The following is a 16,637-nucleotide window of genomic DNA, read 5'->3' on the forward strand; positions in this document are numbered from 1 at the left end:
GGCTGATTTTACAATCTTAACCATGAAGAATTATTAACTTGTGACTTAAATTTATTTTTTTGACTTAAACATTAATTCAAAATTGTGAATGACAATGAAAATGTCCAGCAAGGAAGCCTTTAGGAATCTTAAGAAAGGCGCAATGTACTTAGCAAAAGTGTGCCTAATCTTTGCATGTATTCAGAGGCATAGGGTGGGGCAGAGGGAGGGAGCTGCCATAGATAATGTTTTTTCAACTCTACTGTCCAGAAGCTTCCCAGAAATTATGATGATGACAAAAATTGGTAATAATTCCACGATTTAATAATCACCTAGGCAAATATTTTATAACATTTCTTACTAAGTTTTATCTTAAACATGCATTATAAATTTATATCATGTTTTTAAATTGGCACTGATATATAATTTTGGGTTCTGCCTTTTCATTTATCACTATATTGTGAGAATGTTTACATGTTATTAAGCATGCTTTGAAAATTTATTAATTTTTCATCAAATTCACTTGTGTGTTATTTTACCATATGAAATATAGATTATTCATTCATTCCCTTATTTTTGAACACATAGTTAACTTCTTTATTTTTTGTTTTTATGAAGTGATACACATTCTGATTTATAGTCTGCATCTGATTATTTCATTAGACATAATTTAGAACTGAGAGTAAGAGCTTAGAAAACATGAGCTCCTTCCATAATTATTGAGATACTAACGGCCCGGTGCATGAAATTTGTGCACAGGGGTTGGGGGTCCCTCAGCCCGACCTGCTCCCTCTCCAATCTGGGACCCCTCGAGGGATGTCTGGCCTGCCGGTTTAGGCCCTATCCCACAGGGACATCCCTCTTGCAGTCGGGCATCCCTCTCTCAATATGGGACCACTGGCTCTTAACCACTCACCTGCCTGCCTCCCTAATCGCCCCTAACCACTCTGCCTGCCTGCCTGATCACCCCTAACACCTCTGCCTGCCTGCCTGATCGCCCCTAACCCCTCTGCCAACTGGCCTGATTGCCCCTAACTGTCCTCCCCTGCCGGCCTGATCACCCCTAACTGCTCCCCTGCCAGCCTGATCACCCCTAACCGCCTCTGCCTCAGCCCCCGCCACCATGGCTTTGTCCAGAAGGAGGACCGGATGACCGGAAGATGTCCGGTCGACCAGGTCTAATTAGCATATTATCCTTTTATTAGTATAGATATATATAAAATGCTTTTAAAAATGTGGTAGAAATTTGTACTCCTAACCATTATTCCTGATGAGTATTCATCTTCTATTCTTGACAACACTGATTATTATTTTTATTCTTGAAAGTGTTTGTGTAGTTAGGCTACATTTCTGTAACTAGAAAGTTAGTTGTATTTTTCAAATGCTTATTGGCCATTTGCATTTATGCCTGTTTTTATATTAGGATAGTAATGTTTTCCTCGTTGATTTGTAAGAGCCTGTTCTAAGTTGAGGCTCTTCATACTTTTCATGACATATAAGGAAGTTACAAAGAATTTCCAAATTTGTGTTCAGCCTTTTCATTTTTAAATAGTTTTAAGTTTTTTCTCAGGATTGAATATAGAAATTGCTCTTCTTTATGATTTTTCTCATTATTTTTATGCTTAGAAAGACCTTGCCTATCCTAAAATGGAGTTAACTTCCACTTAGATTTTCACATATTCTCCCCTTATAATTTAAAGTTTTTAAATAAATTTTATTCTTTATATATAATTTATCTGGGCATGTGATATCAGGGGATAATCCAATTTGAGATATGGCTAAATACCTGGTTATCTCCATGGTTTCTGTAAGCAGGGGTATTTTTGACTTTCTCTGTGAGAAGTATTTCTGCCCCACACTTTTAACTGCCCATTGTATCTCCTAGGGCAGCAGCTGCCAACCGGTGGGTGGTCCGTGAGGTCCCAAAGGTTGGCGACCGCTGCTCTAGGGCAGTGGTCGGCAAACTCATTAGTCAACAGAGTGGCAAACTGCGGTAGCTCGCGAGCCGCAGTTTGCCGACCACTGCTCTAGGGCATAGCACCAGTGAGATAATAGGATGTCAGTTAAATGCAGGGGATGACTTATCTCAGAGACTGTCACTAACCCTACTAAATTATAAGTGACAGAATGTAAGAAGCAAAATTTCAGGGATCATGTATTATGTCCTAAAAGATACTTTGGCAATAACTTTGTCTCACAGTTCCCAGAGAGGCAGCTAACTTTTTTTCTTTGCTGATTCCCATTATTTATGCTTCTGTTGAACAAGTTGTGATGCATCAAAATAAAATTAGCTGCTATTTACCTTTTGCTAGGTAGGACGTGTCAAAAAAGAAAACAAAACTAAACAAACAAACAAAAAAAACAGTGACCAGGAAGAGAGAGCAATTTACAAAGCAGAAATATTTGGAGTCAGCTTTTTGGAAAGTATTTTGTTGTTAGAGGGGAAAATAGGCCAGCTAGCTGGTTACCTTTTGAATATGGTAACATTTTCTAAAATTTATTTTTATTGAATTTATTGGGGTAACATTGGTTAATGAAATTATATAGGTTTCAGGTATACAGTTCTACAATACATCATTTGTATATTGTACTGTGTGTTTACCACCCCAAATCAAGTCTCCTTCTATCACCATATATGTTCTTGGTTTCTCTAGAACCTCTGAATAAAATCAGATGGTAAATTGGTGTGAATTATTCATCATGTAGTAATAGAAGGCTGTAATTCCTTCCTCTGGCAATTGCTGCCTGTGTCAGTTCCATAGTTTGTGTTATTGCACTTAATGCACGCTCCAGAATTATTCCCCTATAGCAAACCATTGGTTGTGACATTCCACTTCAGGGAAGGCAGCAGTTTGTCTCCTGCCTCTTTTAACATACTTTGTCTCTTAGGTTTGAATTCTGAATTGAAATCAGAACTTTTTAAAATCAACACTCCCTTATGAAGCATGTTAGCAAATGCTTACCTCCCTTCATGAACCTTGAGCCATGCACGGTCTGGTTTGATTTGCATGTGTGATTTATAAATGTTGCATTTGAAACAATTTTTCTCTTATTTTCATGAACAGAAAAATAGCAAAATGACTGCAGCTCAAAAGGCGTTGGCTAAAGTTGACAAGTCTGGAATGAAAAGTATTGATTCCTTTTTTGGTGCAAAAAATAAAAAAAAAAGTTGAAAAGATTTGAAACTTTGAAAATGAAAAATGAAATCCAGCAAAAATGTTTTATCTTCCACATGTTCCACTTTTGTCCTTCCTCCATGTCACTGTACTTCCTGACCCTTAATCACCATCCTTTGAAATAAAAAAATGAGCAGTTTTTAGATTCACTTGAACATTTCTTTGTATTTAAATTTTATGTTCCTGAACAAAATATGGGAAAGTAATTGTGTAACTAAATGGCTGTGGACTTTGGAGTCTTCTTTGACATATTGAAAAGTAATCAAGCGACTAGAGTCAACCTCTAGCATCTCAATTTTCTCAATAAACTGACATGTGACAATATCTGAGAGTGTTATTTTATGCAACTTTGCCAAATGGTAGCTATAGCAATACGGTTTTTAGTATACTGAGAGAAATCAGATAGCAAAGCTATCTGAAAAACTACTTTTTAAGAGCCTTTAGTTTTTGGCTTTGTTTAATGGCATTTTCTGTTTTACGATGAAAACATGTTCTTTGTAGAAAATAGAAAAAAGTAGGATAGTGACTGGCAAGAAGGTAGGGAGGGAGAGTGTGTGAGAGAGTGAGGGAGCGATAGAGGAGTGTGTGGACGTGTGTGGTGTGTGTGTGTGTGTGTGTGTGTGTGTGTGTGTGTGTGTGTGAGAGAGAGAGAGAGAGAGAGAGAGAGAGAGAGAGAGAGAGAGAGAGAGATAGGGACAGTCAGATCCTGTGGGTCTTCCAGGGGCTTGCCAAACCAGGAGGTCTTGGACGGCAAAACCCCACTGTCACTGCAAACAATCCAGGGAGGACACCACCAGCACAGAAACCACACCATCTTGAAGAACAGAGCTGCTTGAGACTAGGAACCTAGCCTCACAACCACCCAATCTGGTCTCAGATGCAAACCGGGACCCTGCAGCCACTCGGGTAAAAGACCTGCGACCACAGCTGCAGACGCAGGGACACCAAGACTCCAGGCAACTGACTGCGGATTTCTGTGAGTCCAGAGCCCATCCCCCTCCCTGCTGGCATGCTGTAGCAGCATAGGAACTGCTAGACCCTCTCCGCATAGGCAGGCCTCCTGCCCACACAGGGAGGCTAAATTTGAGCCTGGGCATGCAGACACGGGGGGTTTGTTTCCCGCAGCTCGCACTCCCGCGAACAGACCCCACACCCACACAGGGAGGCTGCGCTGGGTTTGAGCCTGGGTGCACAGACACAGGGAGTTTGTTTCCTGCAGTGTGCACTCCCGCCACCAGACCCCAGGCACACTCAGGGCAGCTGTGCCACCTAACTTTGATTCTGGGTGAGGGTACACGGAAGTCTGTCTCCCACAGCGCAGGGCGGCTGTGCAACCCAGTCCCCCAAGCAGACTGGGGACCCTCATTCTCCACATGAGAGGCAGCACTGAGCACCAGTGACTTGACTCTGTTCCTCATCGCCCATGCACGGGATCCCTGATTCTGAGTACATGCACACTAAGACCCAGTGACTCCAATACTCAGTGCATGCGCACACAGGGACCTGATTCTCAGCGTGAGGCCACACCAAGCGACAGAGACTCAAATACTCAATTATCGGCACGGGCACAGGGGGACACTGACTCCGGGCACACGCTAGGGGACTCCGATTTTTGGCACACAACAGCAGGGTCTCTTTTTCAGCACAGTGCAGGCTGAGTCCCTGATTCTAGGTATACGCATGAGGCCACACTGAGCACAAGTGACTGATCCTTGGCAAGCGGAGCTCCCACAGACCCACGGCAGCCACATATCTGGGTTTCAGAGCTCTTCAGTGACACTTAGGTGGCGTGAAGCTCCCACAGCACAAGGCCCAGGCCACCACATCTCAGTCATTGGACCCTCTGTTGATTGTTAGAATGGGGAGACAACGAAACAATCCTCAGAGGAAAGAAAAAGAGGAATCACCAAGAAAGGAAATAAGTGAAACTGAGGCATGCAACATGACAGAAAAATAATTCAGAGTAATGGTCGTACAGTTCATATACCAGATGGACAAGAAAATCAACAACCTATGCAAAAACCAGGAAGAAATAAAAAGTGGTATAGCTACAATAAAAAATGCCAGGGGAGGTTCAACAGTAGACTAGAAGAAGCAGAGGACTGAATTAATGAGTTAGAATGGAGTCTTTGGGGTTTTCTATGTATACTATCATGTCATCTGCGAATAAAGACAGTTTAACTTCTTTTCCAATTTGGATGCCTTTTATTTCTTCATTTTGTCTGATCGCTATGGCTAGCATTTCCAGTACTATATCGAACAGGAGTGGTGAAAGTGGGCATCCCAAACTTGTTCCCTTAGGGGAAATGAGTTTAGTTTTTGCCCATTGAGTATGATGTTGGTTGTAGGTTTGTCATATAATGCTTTTATTATGTTGAGGTGTAATCCCTCTATTCCAACTTTGCTGAAAGTTTTTATCAAGAAAGGGTGTTGGATTTTGTCAAATGCTTTTTCTGCACCAGTTGATAGGATTATGTGATTTTTGTCTCTCAGTTTGTTTATGTGACATATCACATTTATTGATTTGCAGACATTGTACCATCCTTACATCCTCAGAATAAATCCCACTTGGTCTTGGTGTATGATCTTTCTAATGTAATGCTGAATCCGATTTGCTAGAATTTTGTTGAGCATTTTAGCATCTATGTTCATCAAGGATATTGGCCTGTAGTTCTCTTTTTTTGTGGTGTCTTTATCTGGTTTTGGAATTAGGGTAATTCTGGCTTCATAGAAAGAGCATGGCAGTGTTCCTCTTGAATTTTTTGGAATAGTCTGAGGAGGATAGGTTTTAGTTCTTTGAATGCTTGGTAGAACTCCCCTGTAAAACCGTCTGGACCAGGGCTTTTGTTTGCTGGAAGATTTTTGATCACTGCTTCAATTTACTTGGTAGTTATTGGCCTATTCAGGTTATTTTAGTGTTCCTGATTGAGTTTTGGGAACTTGTATTTTTCTAAGAATATGTCCATTTTGTCTACTTGTCCATTTTTTTGGAATAGAGTTGTTCATAGTATTTTTTCATAATCCTTTGTATTTCTGTAGGGTTGGTTGTTACTTCACCTCTTTCATTTCTGTTTTTGTTTATTTGGGTCCTCTCACTTTGCTTCTTGGTGAGCCTGGCTAGAGGTTCATCAATCTTGTTTATCCTTTCAAAGAACCAGCTCTTGGTTTTGTTGATCTTTTGTATTTTTTTGTTTTTTTGTCTCTATGTCGTTTATTTCTGCACTTTCCTTCCTTCTGCTTATTCTGGGCTTTTCTTGTTACTCTCTTTCTAATTCTTTGAGTTGTAGGGTTAGATAATTTATTGCCATTTTTTTTCTTGTTTTTTTTTTTGAGGTAGGCCCATAGAGCTTTGAACTTCCCTCTCAAGACTGCTTTCACTGTGTCCCATAGATTTTGGATTGTTGTGTTTTCATTGTCATTTGTTGCCATGATGCTTTTTATTTCTTCTTTGATCTCTTTAGTACCCCAATCATCATTTAACAGCATGCTATTTAGCCTCCAGGTGTTTTTTTTTTCCAATTGTTTTTATTGTACTTGATTTCTAATTATATGCCATTGTGATCTGAGAATATGCTTGATATGATTTCGGACTGCTTGAATTTGAAGAGACTTTGCCTCTGTCCCAATATGTAGTCTGTCTTTGAAAATGACCTGTGTGCAGTTGAGAAAAACGTATATTCTGTGGCTTTGTGTTGGAATGTTCTGAAGATGTCAGTTAATTACATCTGATCTAGTGAGTCATTTAGGCTTGATGTTTTTCTGATTATTTTTTGCTTAGAGGATTTGCCCCTTGGTGTTAGTGGGGTATTAAAGTCCCCTACTATGACTGTATTGCAGTCTATCTCTCCTTTGATATCTTCCAGAAGTTTTTTTTGTGTGTGTGTGTTTTTAAGTGTTTGGTTGCTCCTGTATTGGGTGCATACATGTTTACCAGAGTTATATCTTCTTGTTGAATTGCATACATGTTTATCAGAGTTATATCTTCTTGTTGAATTGATCCCTTTAGTATTATGAAGTGGCCTTCCTTATCTCTTGTTATGGCCTTCACTTTGAGGTCTAATTGTCAGATTTAAATATTGCTACCCCAGCTTTCTTTTCCTTTCCATTCGCCTGAAAAACCTTTTTCCATCCCTTCATCATCAGTCTGTGTGAGTTCTTTGTTCTGAGGTGGGTTTCCTATAGACAGAAGATATATGGGTCATGTTTTCTTCTTCACTCTGCTACCCTATGTCTTTTGATTGGGGCATTTAAACCATTTACATTTAAGGTTATTACTGATAGGTACTAGTTTATCTCCATTTTTATTCTTTATGCCTGTGTTCCTGCTTCCCTTCCTATTTCTTCTTTTTACAGCAGACCCTTTAACATTTCTTGCATTGCTGGTTTGGTAATGATAAACTCCCTTAGTCCTTTTTTTTTGTCTTTGAAGCTCCTGATTTCACCCTCAATTTTGATTGATAGCCTTGCTGGGTAGTGTATTCTTGGATTTAGACCCTTGCTTTGCATGACTTTGTATATTTCATTCCATTCCCTTCTGGCCTGATGTGTTTCTGTTGAGAAATCAGTCGATAATCTGATGGAGATCCCTTGTAGATAACTTTCTGCCTCTCTCTGGCAGCCTTTAAGGTTCTTGTTTTGTCATTGGTGTATGCCAATTTAATTTTGATGTGTCTTGGTGTCAGCTTTTTTGGGTTCATCTTGCTTGGGACTCTGTGAGCTTCTTGGACTTGTGTGACTTTTTTCTTCCCAATATCAGGGATGTTTTCTGTCATTATTTCTTTAAACAGTTTTTCTATTCCTTGCTCAGTTTACTCTCCTTCTGGCACCCCTGTTTTGCAGATGTTGTTTCGTTTCATGTTCTCCAAAGTTCCCTTAGGCTAGCCTCCTGTTTTTTATTTTTTTTTCCAGTTGCTGCTCTGCTTGGGAATTTTTTTCTACCTTGTCTTCTAGCTCACTGATGCAGTCCTCCGCTTCTTCTAGTCTACTGTTGATGCTTTCTATTGTGTTCTTTATTGCACCTATGTCACTCTTCATTTCTTTTAGGTTCTTCATTTCCTTTTGGTTCTTATGCATATTGTTGAATTTGTCTTCCATCCTTCTCAGCATCCTTATGTACATTGCTCTGAATTCTTTCTCTGATATATTGCTTGCTTCCATTTCATTTACTTCATTTTCTGGTGATGCCTCCTTTTCTTTCCTATGGGGGCTGTTTCTTTGTCTCCCCATGTTTGCTCCTCTCAGTGTGTCTGGTTATGTATCTCTCTCTCCTGCATTGACTTAAAGACAGAAAATACAACACAAGACACAATACACAGGGCACCAAACACAAATATATTCACAATACCAATAACCCCAAACAAAGTTGACCACCAGAGAAAAGAGAATTAGGGAAGAGAAAGGAGTGCAAAAATGATATTGAGAAAAGGAAAAAATGTGAGAGAAGAAAGAAGAAAAAAGAAGGTGGAAAAATGTATGTATATGGGGAGAAAACTCCAAAAAACCATAAACTAATCCAAAAAACGCAAACAACAAACACCCAGAGAAGAACAATCTAAACAACAAACAACAACTAATCCAAAATAGCAAACAACAAACACCCAAACAACAAAAACTCAGATGAATCTGAAGAGGCAGAGCTTAGTTCCAGAAGGTAATGTCAAGGAATTGAATAAATGGGGAAATGGCCACAATTCAGTATAGAGGAGGTAGAAAGAGAATGTGTGTATAAGAAGAAAAGTAAAAAACAAAATAAAAAGAGAAAAATTATATATACACTGAGTGGCCAGATTATTATGATCTCTGAACGTGTAATAATCTAGCCACTCAGTGTGTGTATATATACCCCCACACACACACATATATATATATATACACACACACACACACACACATGTTTGGTAATGATACACACACGTGTGTGTGTGTGTATGTGTGTGTGTATTAGAGGCCCGGTACATGAATTCATGCATGTGTGGGATCCGGCCAGCCTGGCCAGGGGGAGGGGACATGGGCGGTTGGCCGGCCTGCCTGCTGGTCGAACTCCTGGTCGAGGGGACAATTTGCATATTAGCCTTTTATTATATAGGATATACACTGAGTGACCAGATTATTATGCATTCAGAGATCATAATAATCTGGCCACTCAGTGTATGTGTGTGTGTGTATAGATAGGTAGGTAGGTAGGTAGATAGATAGGTAGGTAGGTAGGTAGATAGATAGATGATAGATAGATAGATAGATAGATAGATAGATAGATAGATATAAAAAATTTTATAGAGAGTAGATAGGCCTGAGTTGGTGATTGAAACTAATTAAGCTATTAGTAGAAGAGGACAAGTAGAGGAAAAGCAGAAGCAAACAAACAAACAAACAAACAACAACAACAAGAAGTCAGAAAGAAAAAGGAAAAAAAAGGGAAAAAAAATATTTTGGCTAGTGAAGAAAGAGAAAAGTGTGCATGGACTTAGAGCTGGGGAGAGGAAATTAGATATATGAGTAAGATCAATTTTTAACAGGGAGTAAAAAGAAAGGATAGAGAAAAACTAAACCATGAACCGGGTAAGAGAAACAGGACAAAAAAAAGGGGGGAAAGTGAGGAAGAGAGTGTTGGCATAAAAGAAAAATTGAGATAGAGTAAAATAATGCTAAAAGAAAAGTAAAAATAAAATGTAGAACACTAATTCAAAAATAAAATAATAGTAATTAAAAATAAAAATATAATAAAAAAGTAAAATCAATTGAGAAAAAAAATTTTAGTTTATTAAGTAAAAGATAAAAAATAAAAAAGTGAAACAGTGAAGGTCGTTCACTTCAGCGGAGCTTCAATGACCTATGGAGGCTGGTTTAAGACCCCTCTCTAATGTTCTGTGTGGCACATCTGTTTCCTGTCAGGTATTCTGCACAGTGTTGAAATTCTCTGCGGTCCACTGCTTCTCTGTACCATAAGCCACAACCTTGTTTTCAAGCAGATGGGATCTCTCTGCTCACTTTGTTTCTCTGTCTGCCTTCAGTTGTATTTACACAAGCGTCAATTTCTAACACAACCCCTGGGTGGCGGTGTTTTTATATTAGTTTCTGGGATCAAATGGCCCCTCAACCCAGTGTTTAGATTCTTCTTTCCCTGCTGCACTTAATACTGAGTTGGAGGGACAGATTGACCCAAAGCTGGTTTCCTGCTCACCTCTCCTTATTCTGATCCCCAATTTCCACAGAAATAACTTTCCCCTACAGTCTTGGTGAGTGTTTGTAATTGAAAAATCCTGTGCACTGGGTTTAGTGAGTAAAAGCAAGGAAAATAAAAAGACAGAACAACTGTGCCACTGCACATCTCTCCCCCCCACCCCACCTCAGCACTGCATGGCCAGTGCAGAACTTCAGGCTGCCTTTCTGAGCACAGCCTCCCATGGCTGTGGACTTAGATCTAGAGTCCCCAGCTGCCAGCAGCCCTGTGGACCCCTTCTACAGTCAAGTGCTACACTGCCCTCAAGGGACACGGACTTGGTGCAGCACAGTCTCCCTCTTAGACTCTAGTCCCAGTTGCATGTGTCTCTCCCTCCAGCCCAGAACCCCGATCCCACCTCTTTCAGGAGACCTCTGACCTTTCTGTCCACAGATTGTCTCACCAGCTGTGTTTAATTCACCAACTCCATGTGGATGTTGTTTGATTCAGCTGTTTCTTCTATCTGCTCTGTGAGAAGGCGCCAGACCCATCCACCTATTCGGCTGCCATTTTCTATCTCCCTGGACAAAATGGTGCCCATGGCTAGGGAGGCTGGAGTCTCAATATTCGTAGGTTCACAGCTGAGGCAGCTGGTCCCTGGGTGTTGTGGTTGTAGGGTCCCAGGAGGTATCCGAGGTCTCCCCAGTTGAAGGTAAGGCTGGGCTTCAATCACAGCCACTCTCCCCTTAAAGATGGTGCAGTCTCTGCGGCAGATCAGGCTGCTCCAGGAGAGATTTCAGCAGTAGTAGAGGCTACCCAGACAGGGGAGCCTTTCTGCCAGTCCCCAACAGTCCTGTGGAATATAACTGTTCCTCACTCACAAATACAGACACTCCCTGCATATCCACACACTCTCCTTTTGCTCTCTCACTCACACACTATCTTGCAGCCTGCTGCCCTGTCGGCTACCATCTTAGATCTCCCCCATTGATTCTTTTTTATGTCTTCCAATTTCTTTCCTCATTATACTCGTTTTCTTTTAAATACTTCATTATAACTATAATAGCTGCTTAAATGTCCTTGCTTGGTAGTTTCATCATCTCTCTCATTTCTGGGCCTATTTCTCTCTATTTTTTTATTTTGAAATATTTTTAGACTTATAGAAAAGTTGCAAAAACAACATAGAGTTTATATATATATATATATACCCTTCATCTAGCTTCCTGTAACATTAACACATTACATAAGCATAGTACAACTATCAAAACCAGGAAATTTACAATAATACAATACTATTAATTAATTTACCACCTTATTTGAGTTTTGCTTGTTTTTATACTAATGTTTTTCTGTTGCATAATCTAATCCATTAACCTATATTGCATTTATTTGTCATAGCTCCTCTCCTTTTTCTAATGTGTCAGAGTCTCTTAATCTTTCTTTGTCTTTCAGTGACCTTAGCATTTTGAAAATACAGATCAGTTATTTTGTAAAATGCCCCTCAGTTTTTTGAGATACTTTGAAACTGCTAATTTCCCATTTTTCATGTGATGATTTCATAATATCAATAACTAATAATACTGACACTATATAGCATTTATGAGTTTGGCAGTATTATGAGCACTTTACATATAATAACTTATTTAATTCCCAAAACAGCTATAGTTGTAGGGCAGTGTGCCATAAAGTTAGGATAGTGACACCCAATATTTATATGCACAAACATCTATATTATAAAAGGCCTGTGGCCGTAACACTGTAATGACCAAACGACCAGTCACCAGGAGGTGCATTGAGCACCTCTCGGGTCCTCTCTCCAACCCCTTCCCCTCCCCCCGGGGCACCAGCAGTGTTGGCGAAGTGTCGCAGGGTGCCGGCAGTGTTTGCGGAGCGTGCAAGGCATTGCAGGGCAGCGGACATGGCCCTGATGGCAGGCTAGGCCTAGGGGACCCTACACGTGCATGATTTAATTGTGCGCTGGGCCTCTAGTGTGTGTGTGTGTGTGTGTGTGTGTATAAACACACATATACACAGGCACATATATATCCATGTTTTCAAACTCTTTAAGGAATTTCAAACTAGAGCCTTTTTAGACTTTATCATACCAAACATAAGGATTCTTGAGCTTATTCAAATCTTTCGGCCCTTTGCTTCTCTTACATTATTTTTTTATTATTAATGTGCTGAGTTTGGGAAAAGCTTCAAAAACTATCTACAAATTATAAAACTACTGTACACACACGAGCCCCCATCTCTTTCATCAAACAGTATATATTTCTGAAATTAATCTCAGATTACCAACATTCTTTCTTTTTTCAGTCTGGATTATCTTCAATTTAAATTTTCCTTGTACTTTGGCTCAGGCTCTTTCATCTTCAAAGATTTATACTTCCGCACTCCCAAGGACATGCTCCTCCATCAGGTTTAATGTGAATGTTAGGTGGAATTATGTTTTGTTGGTCAGGGTCTATTAGTATGCTGCAGTCCATTCCTGGGATCATATTTCTCTTACTTGGGGCCTTAGCAAAGCACAAAGGCAATTTGGAATGAGAAACTAAAATGTACCTGTTTACATACTAAATGTACAATGCTGTCTATATTGTATGCCCCATACATCAAAAAGTTTTGGGTTTGATTCCCGGTCAGGGCACATACCTGTATTGCGGGTTCAACTCCCAGTCAGGTTTTGTGTGCGAGGTAGCCAATCTATGTTTCTCACATTGATGTTTCTCTCCCTCTCTCAAATCAATTTTTTTAAAAATCAGGTGAAGATTAACTTGAGGGAGGGAGGGCGGGAGAGAAGAAGTAACTGGTCTAAAAAGGCAATTTAAATTAGCTGGATTATACCTGGCAGTAGTCCCAGGCCCACCTTAATTCGGTGATCCATGAACAAGTGACCAGCATTGCTGGCCAGCAGTCATCTGTGTGAGATGAGACCTGACCATTGAGTTGTTTATGTCCTTCCCCAAGTTGCTACTTGGGGAAGCATCATCTCCTTTGTACCTCTGAGGAAAATGCTTTTAGAGTTAGTACCCATCAGTGCTTACTGTGTACCAGGTCCCCCTCTAACTCTAGATGGGTTAACTCATATGTTTCTCTGGAAGGAAATACACCAACATGCCCATACCAGCTGTTGTGTTTTTCAGGGTATATATTTCTTTTCTTTATTTCCCATAGATTATATTACTTTGCAGTGGAAAGAAATGCAAAGAGCACAATTATTGAAGGTAATAAAGACTGACAAAATGCTTCGCAATTTTTAAGCATTTTCCACGTGACCTTATGTGTTTAATACTTCCAGAAACCATATGACACACTTGGTTTATTTTACAGTTGAATTATTTCAGTTGAAAATGTAAAGTCAGCTTATTTGCCTGAGGTCACACAGCTACTAAAGAACTGAGCCAGAACTTAAATTCAGGACCTCAGACTCCCAGACTCTCTGCACCAAATTCCCCTTCTCTCTAACTTGGGCTACATCCTGGGAAGCCACCCCTCACCAGATTTAAAAGATAGCCTCTTCACATAGGTGAGGGTTAACTTTCTCTGTTCTTAAAGTGGATCTTGCTTGACTAGCCGCCATGTATCACATATTTTCTCCCAAACAGCTCTTTCTCCAGGATTAATAAAAAATGTGGCGATTTCCAGAGTGAGCTGCATCGAACCTCTCCATGGAAGACAGAGAGCTCCCTGTCTAGGAAGGCAGAGTGCAGGGCTATTTCCTTGGTGTCCTGGGAAGATGCCTACAGGCTTTGACCTTGTCTGAATAATGGGGAAATGATTAGATTTATACACTTTTTATACAGAGATTTATATAGTCCTCGGGGCCCTTAGGCTTACAACAAGGTTTCCTACCTTACGTTTAATAGTACTTTACAGTGTTTGCCGATGTCCCACATCAGCAGCTAGATTAATCTTCACAACAACCCTCTAAGGCAGACCACAAAGGGGTTTTCTGTTTTAGAGATGGTCCAAGTGAGGTCGCACACACTGGTGGTGGCAGTGCTGTGCTGCCCATCCCCCTGAGGCCCAGGCCCCTTCCTTTTTTGCCTCCTCAAGATTCTTATCCATGCCATTGATTATGTGGCTCTATGGCCTTTTACTCTTCAGTAGTCTGATTTAATTGTGAATTTTATTTTAAGAAAGAAAACTCGGATTTCTTCTTCATCTTCTTGCTTTATTCATAATAAATTCTGCAGGCCAATTTATCCTCAGCAGTAGTGAGCCTGAATTTCAGTAAGGCTTCTACTTAGCTGGTGCATTCACATGTCAAATATTTAATTCAACTGTCAGCTTCTTTGCATTTACTGTGCTTTCATTAATACATGTGTTTTGATGGCCTCACATTAATCCAGCCTGTTTGAGAAAGGAAAAAAACCACATGTGATTTACAGAGGAGTCAGCTTCTTCACAGACACTAAATGAATTGTTATCTTACACTTGTTTTAATCAGAATATGTGAAAATTGAAGTTACGTTATTAGTTCTTTCAAAAAAAAAAAAAGAAGCCAAAGAATAAGCTTAGATCCATTAGCTGCTTTAAGAACACCTGCTATGTGCCAAATGTTCTAGGCACTAGGAACGTATCTGTCAACATGGCAGGCAATATACTTGCCTTCAGGAAGTTTCTGTTCTAGAGAGCAGATAGATGAACATGTCGGGTAGTCCTGGGGCTATGGGAAAGGCTGGGCCGGGAAGTGGACATAGCCCTGGTGATGTGAGTGATCAGAAAGGTCTAACCTCTGTCACATCTTATCTACGCTTTGGGATAGAAATCTGATTTCCATCAACTTTTTTTTTCCTGGTAACTTTTAGCTTCAGAATAAAGTATGCTTGACTTTGTACTCGGTGAGAAACCAGCTTATAGTGATTAACCTTGTTCAGAGGATATTAGGGACTAATACTTCAGCAAGTCTATATTTATACTTTTTATACATGGGAAGTCTCCATAAGGCTTCCTATTATTTAAAAAAAAGGATCCACTTTTTAAAAAGAAAACAAAAGGAAAAGAGAACAATGGTTTAAGAATTATTTGTTAGAATCTTGTTTTTGTGTGTTGCATGTATTCTCTTTTTTTTTTTTTTTTTTTTTTTTCTAAAATGATGGTATTTGCTCCATAAGTTTGGGGCAACCTTAACATTATTTTATATTTCGCTCCTTTAAACACTGGAAAGAAAATATGTTTCTTACCAACCCACTCCCAGGAGCCCTAGAAAATCGCCAAGGCTGGCCACCACCAAAACCCCTCCCTCACCTGAGGTCTTCTCTCAGGAGCAAAAATGCATAGCTGATTCTCAGAAGCCTAAACCAGCCCGCATTGCTTTTCTGTTCTAGAAGGTGCAGGTGGTGCTTGGGACTTCAGGGGACTCCTTCTTCGGGATACAACATGTTTTCCTTTTCTCTATAGGTGGCAGCACAAAGACAGAAAAGGGACAAGTGACAGCAAGTCCACTCAAGACTCGGCTGCTTCTTGTGTAATTTAAGACTCTCTCAAAGGGCTACAGGTTTTACTTCTGCACTTCCTAGAAAATCACCAGATGCCAAACATGTACATTACAGACCTAACCACAGATGCTCTATTTCTTTGATCAACTGCATGGTGAGGTGGGCAGTGGCACTCCCATAGAGTGAGCCTGTCTGTAATCTGCGAAATTTAAGCCACATCACCTCCCCCCCGCCCCAGACCCTCCCATAAAGGTGTGGATTTTTACAGTAGAGTGCTTCAGACTACAAAATATTGGGGAAGAAGGCTCATTGTGAAATTCAGGTCATTTCTTAAGCCTGACCACCTTGGCCTGTTCTGCTTTCTTGGGCTTAGGCAAGCATATGGTGGATGTATGGTGACCATGTGTGACCATGCATACGTGGTGATTGTAAGTGCTAGATTCTATACTAAAAGCTTTGATGAACTGATTTTCTACCCTTATTTTTTTAAATGGCTGCTTCTAATTCATAACAAATACCTGAACATGTGCATTTTATTATCTGCTGGAGTTATAAACATTGCTTCATTTCTAAAAGATTTATCCAGTATGTGTATTATTACTTTTTAGAGTGAGGGCATAAGATATGGGGGAAAGTTGGAAGTAGATGCCAAAAAGTAATTTAGTGCGGAGAGTTCTGACACATAGTGAACATGTGTTAGGGGGTAGAGGGGGGTGGGGGTTGTGCAAAAATGTTCAGGGGTTTGAGCTGGCTCATCCACTTGACATGCAAGAGGAATGGAGTAGGAGCCACACCGGTGACCCCAAACAAGTGTAAGAGGTGATCCCAAACCTCTTCTGCAGGAAATAATTTTTGTTTCTGATTATCTAACACCATCAA

General features: G+C 40.2%; 1 protein-coding gene across 11 annotated transcripts in view; it reads left to right on the top strand.

Annotated features, from left to right (window-relative positions):
- The window catches only part of RNASEH2B (ribonuclease H2 subunit B), a 133,795-nt gene that overhangs the window by 79,131 nt on the left and 38,027 nt on the right, over positions 1 to 16,637 (top strand). For 8 of the 11 annotated variants that reach the window (XM_080662355.1, XM_080662351.1, XM_080662357.1 and 5 more), the window contains one exon: positions 3,045 to 3,475. The exons of 1 other annotated variant lie outside the window; for it this stretch is intronic. In XM_080662355.1, coding sequence (XP_080518481.1) covers positions 3,045 to 3,152 — 108 coding nt within the window. In that variant the 3' untranslated portion in view covers positions 3,153 to 3,475. Of the gene's footprint in view, positions 1 to 3,044; positions 3,482 to 15,720; positions 16,330 to 16,637 lie in introns of those variants that run through there. 2 more of the 11 variants (XM_080662352.1, XM_080662360.1) reach the window with 2 other exon arrangements.

This window comes from Plecotus auritus (assembly GCF_963455305.1).
Source record: "Plecotus auritus genome assembly, chromosome: 3".
NCBI lineage: Eukaryota > Metazoa > Chordata > Mammalia > Chiroptera > Vespertilionidae > Plecotus > Plecotus auritus.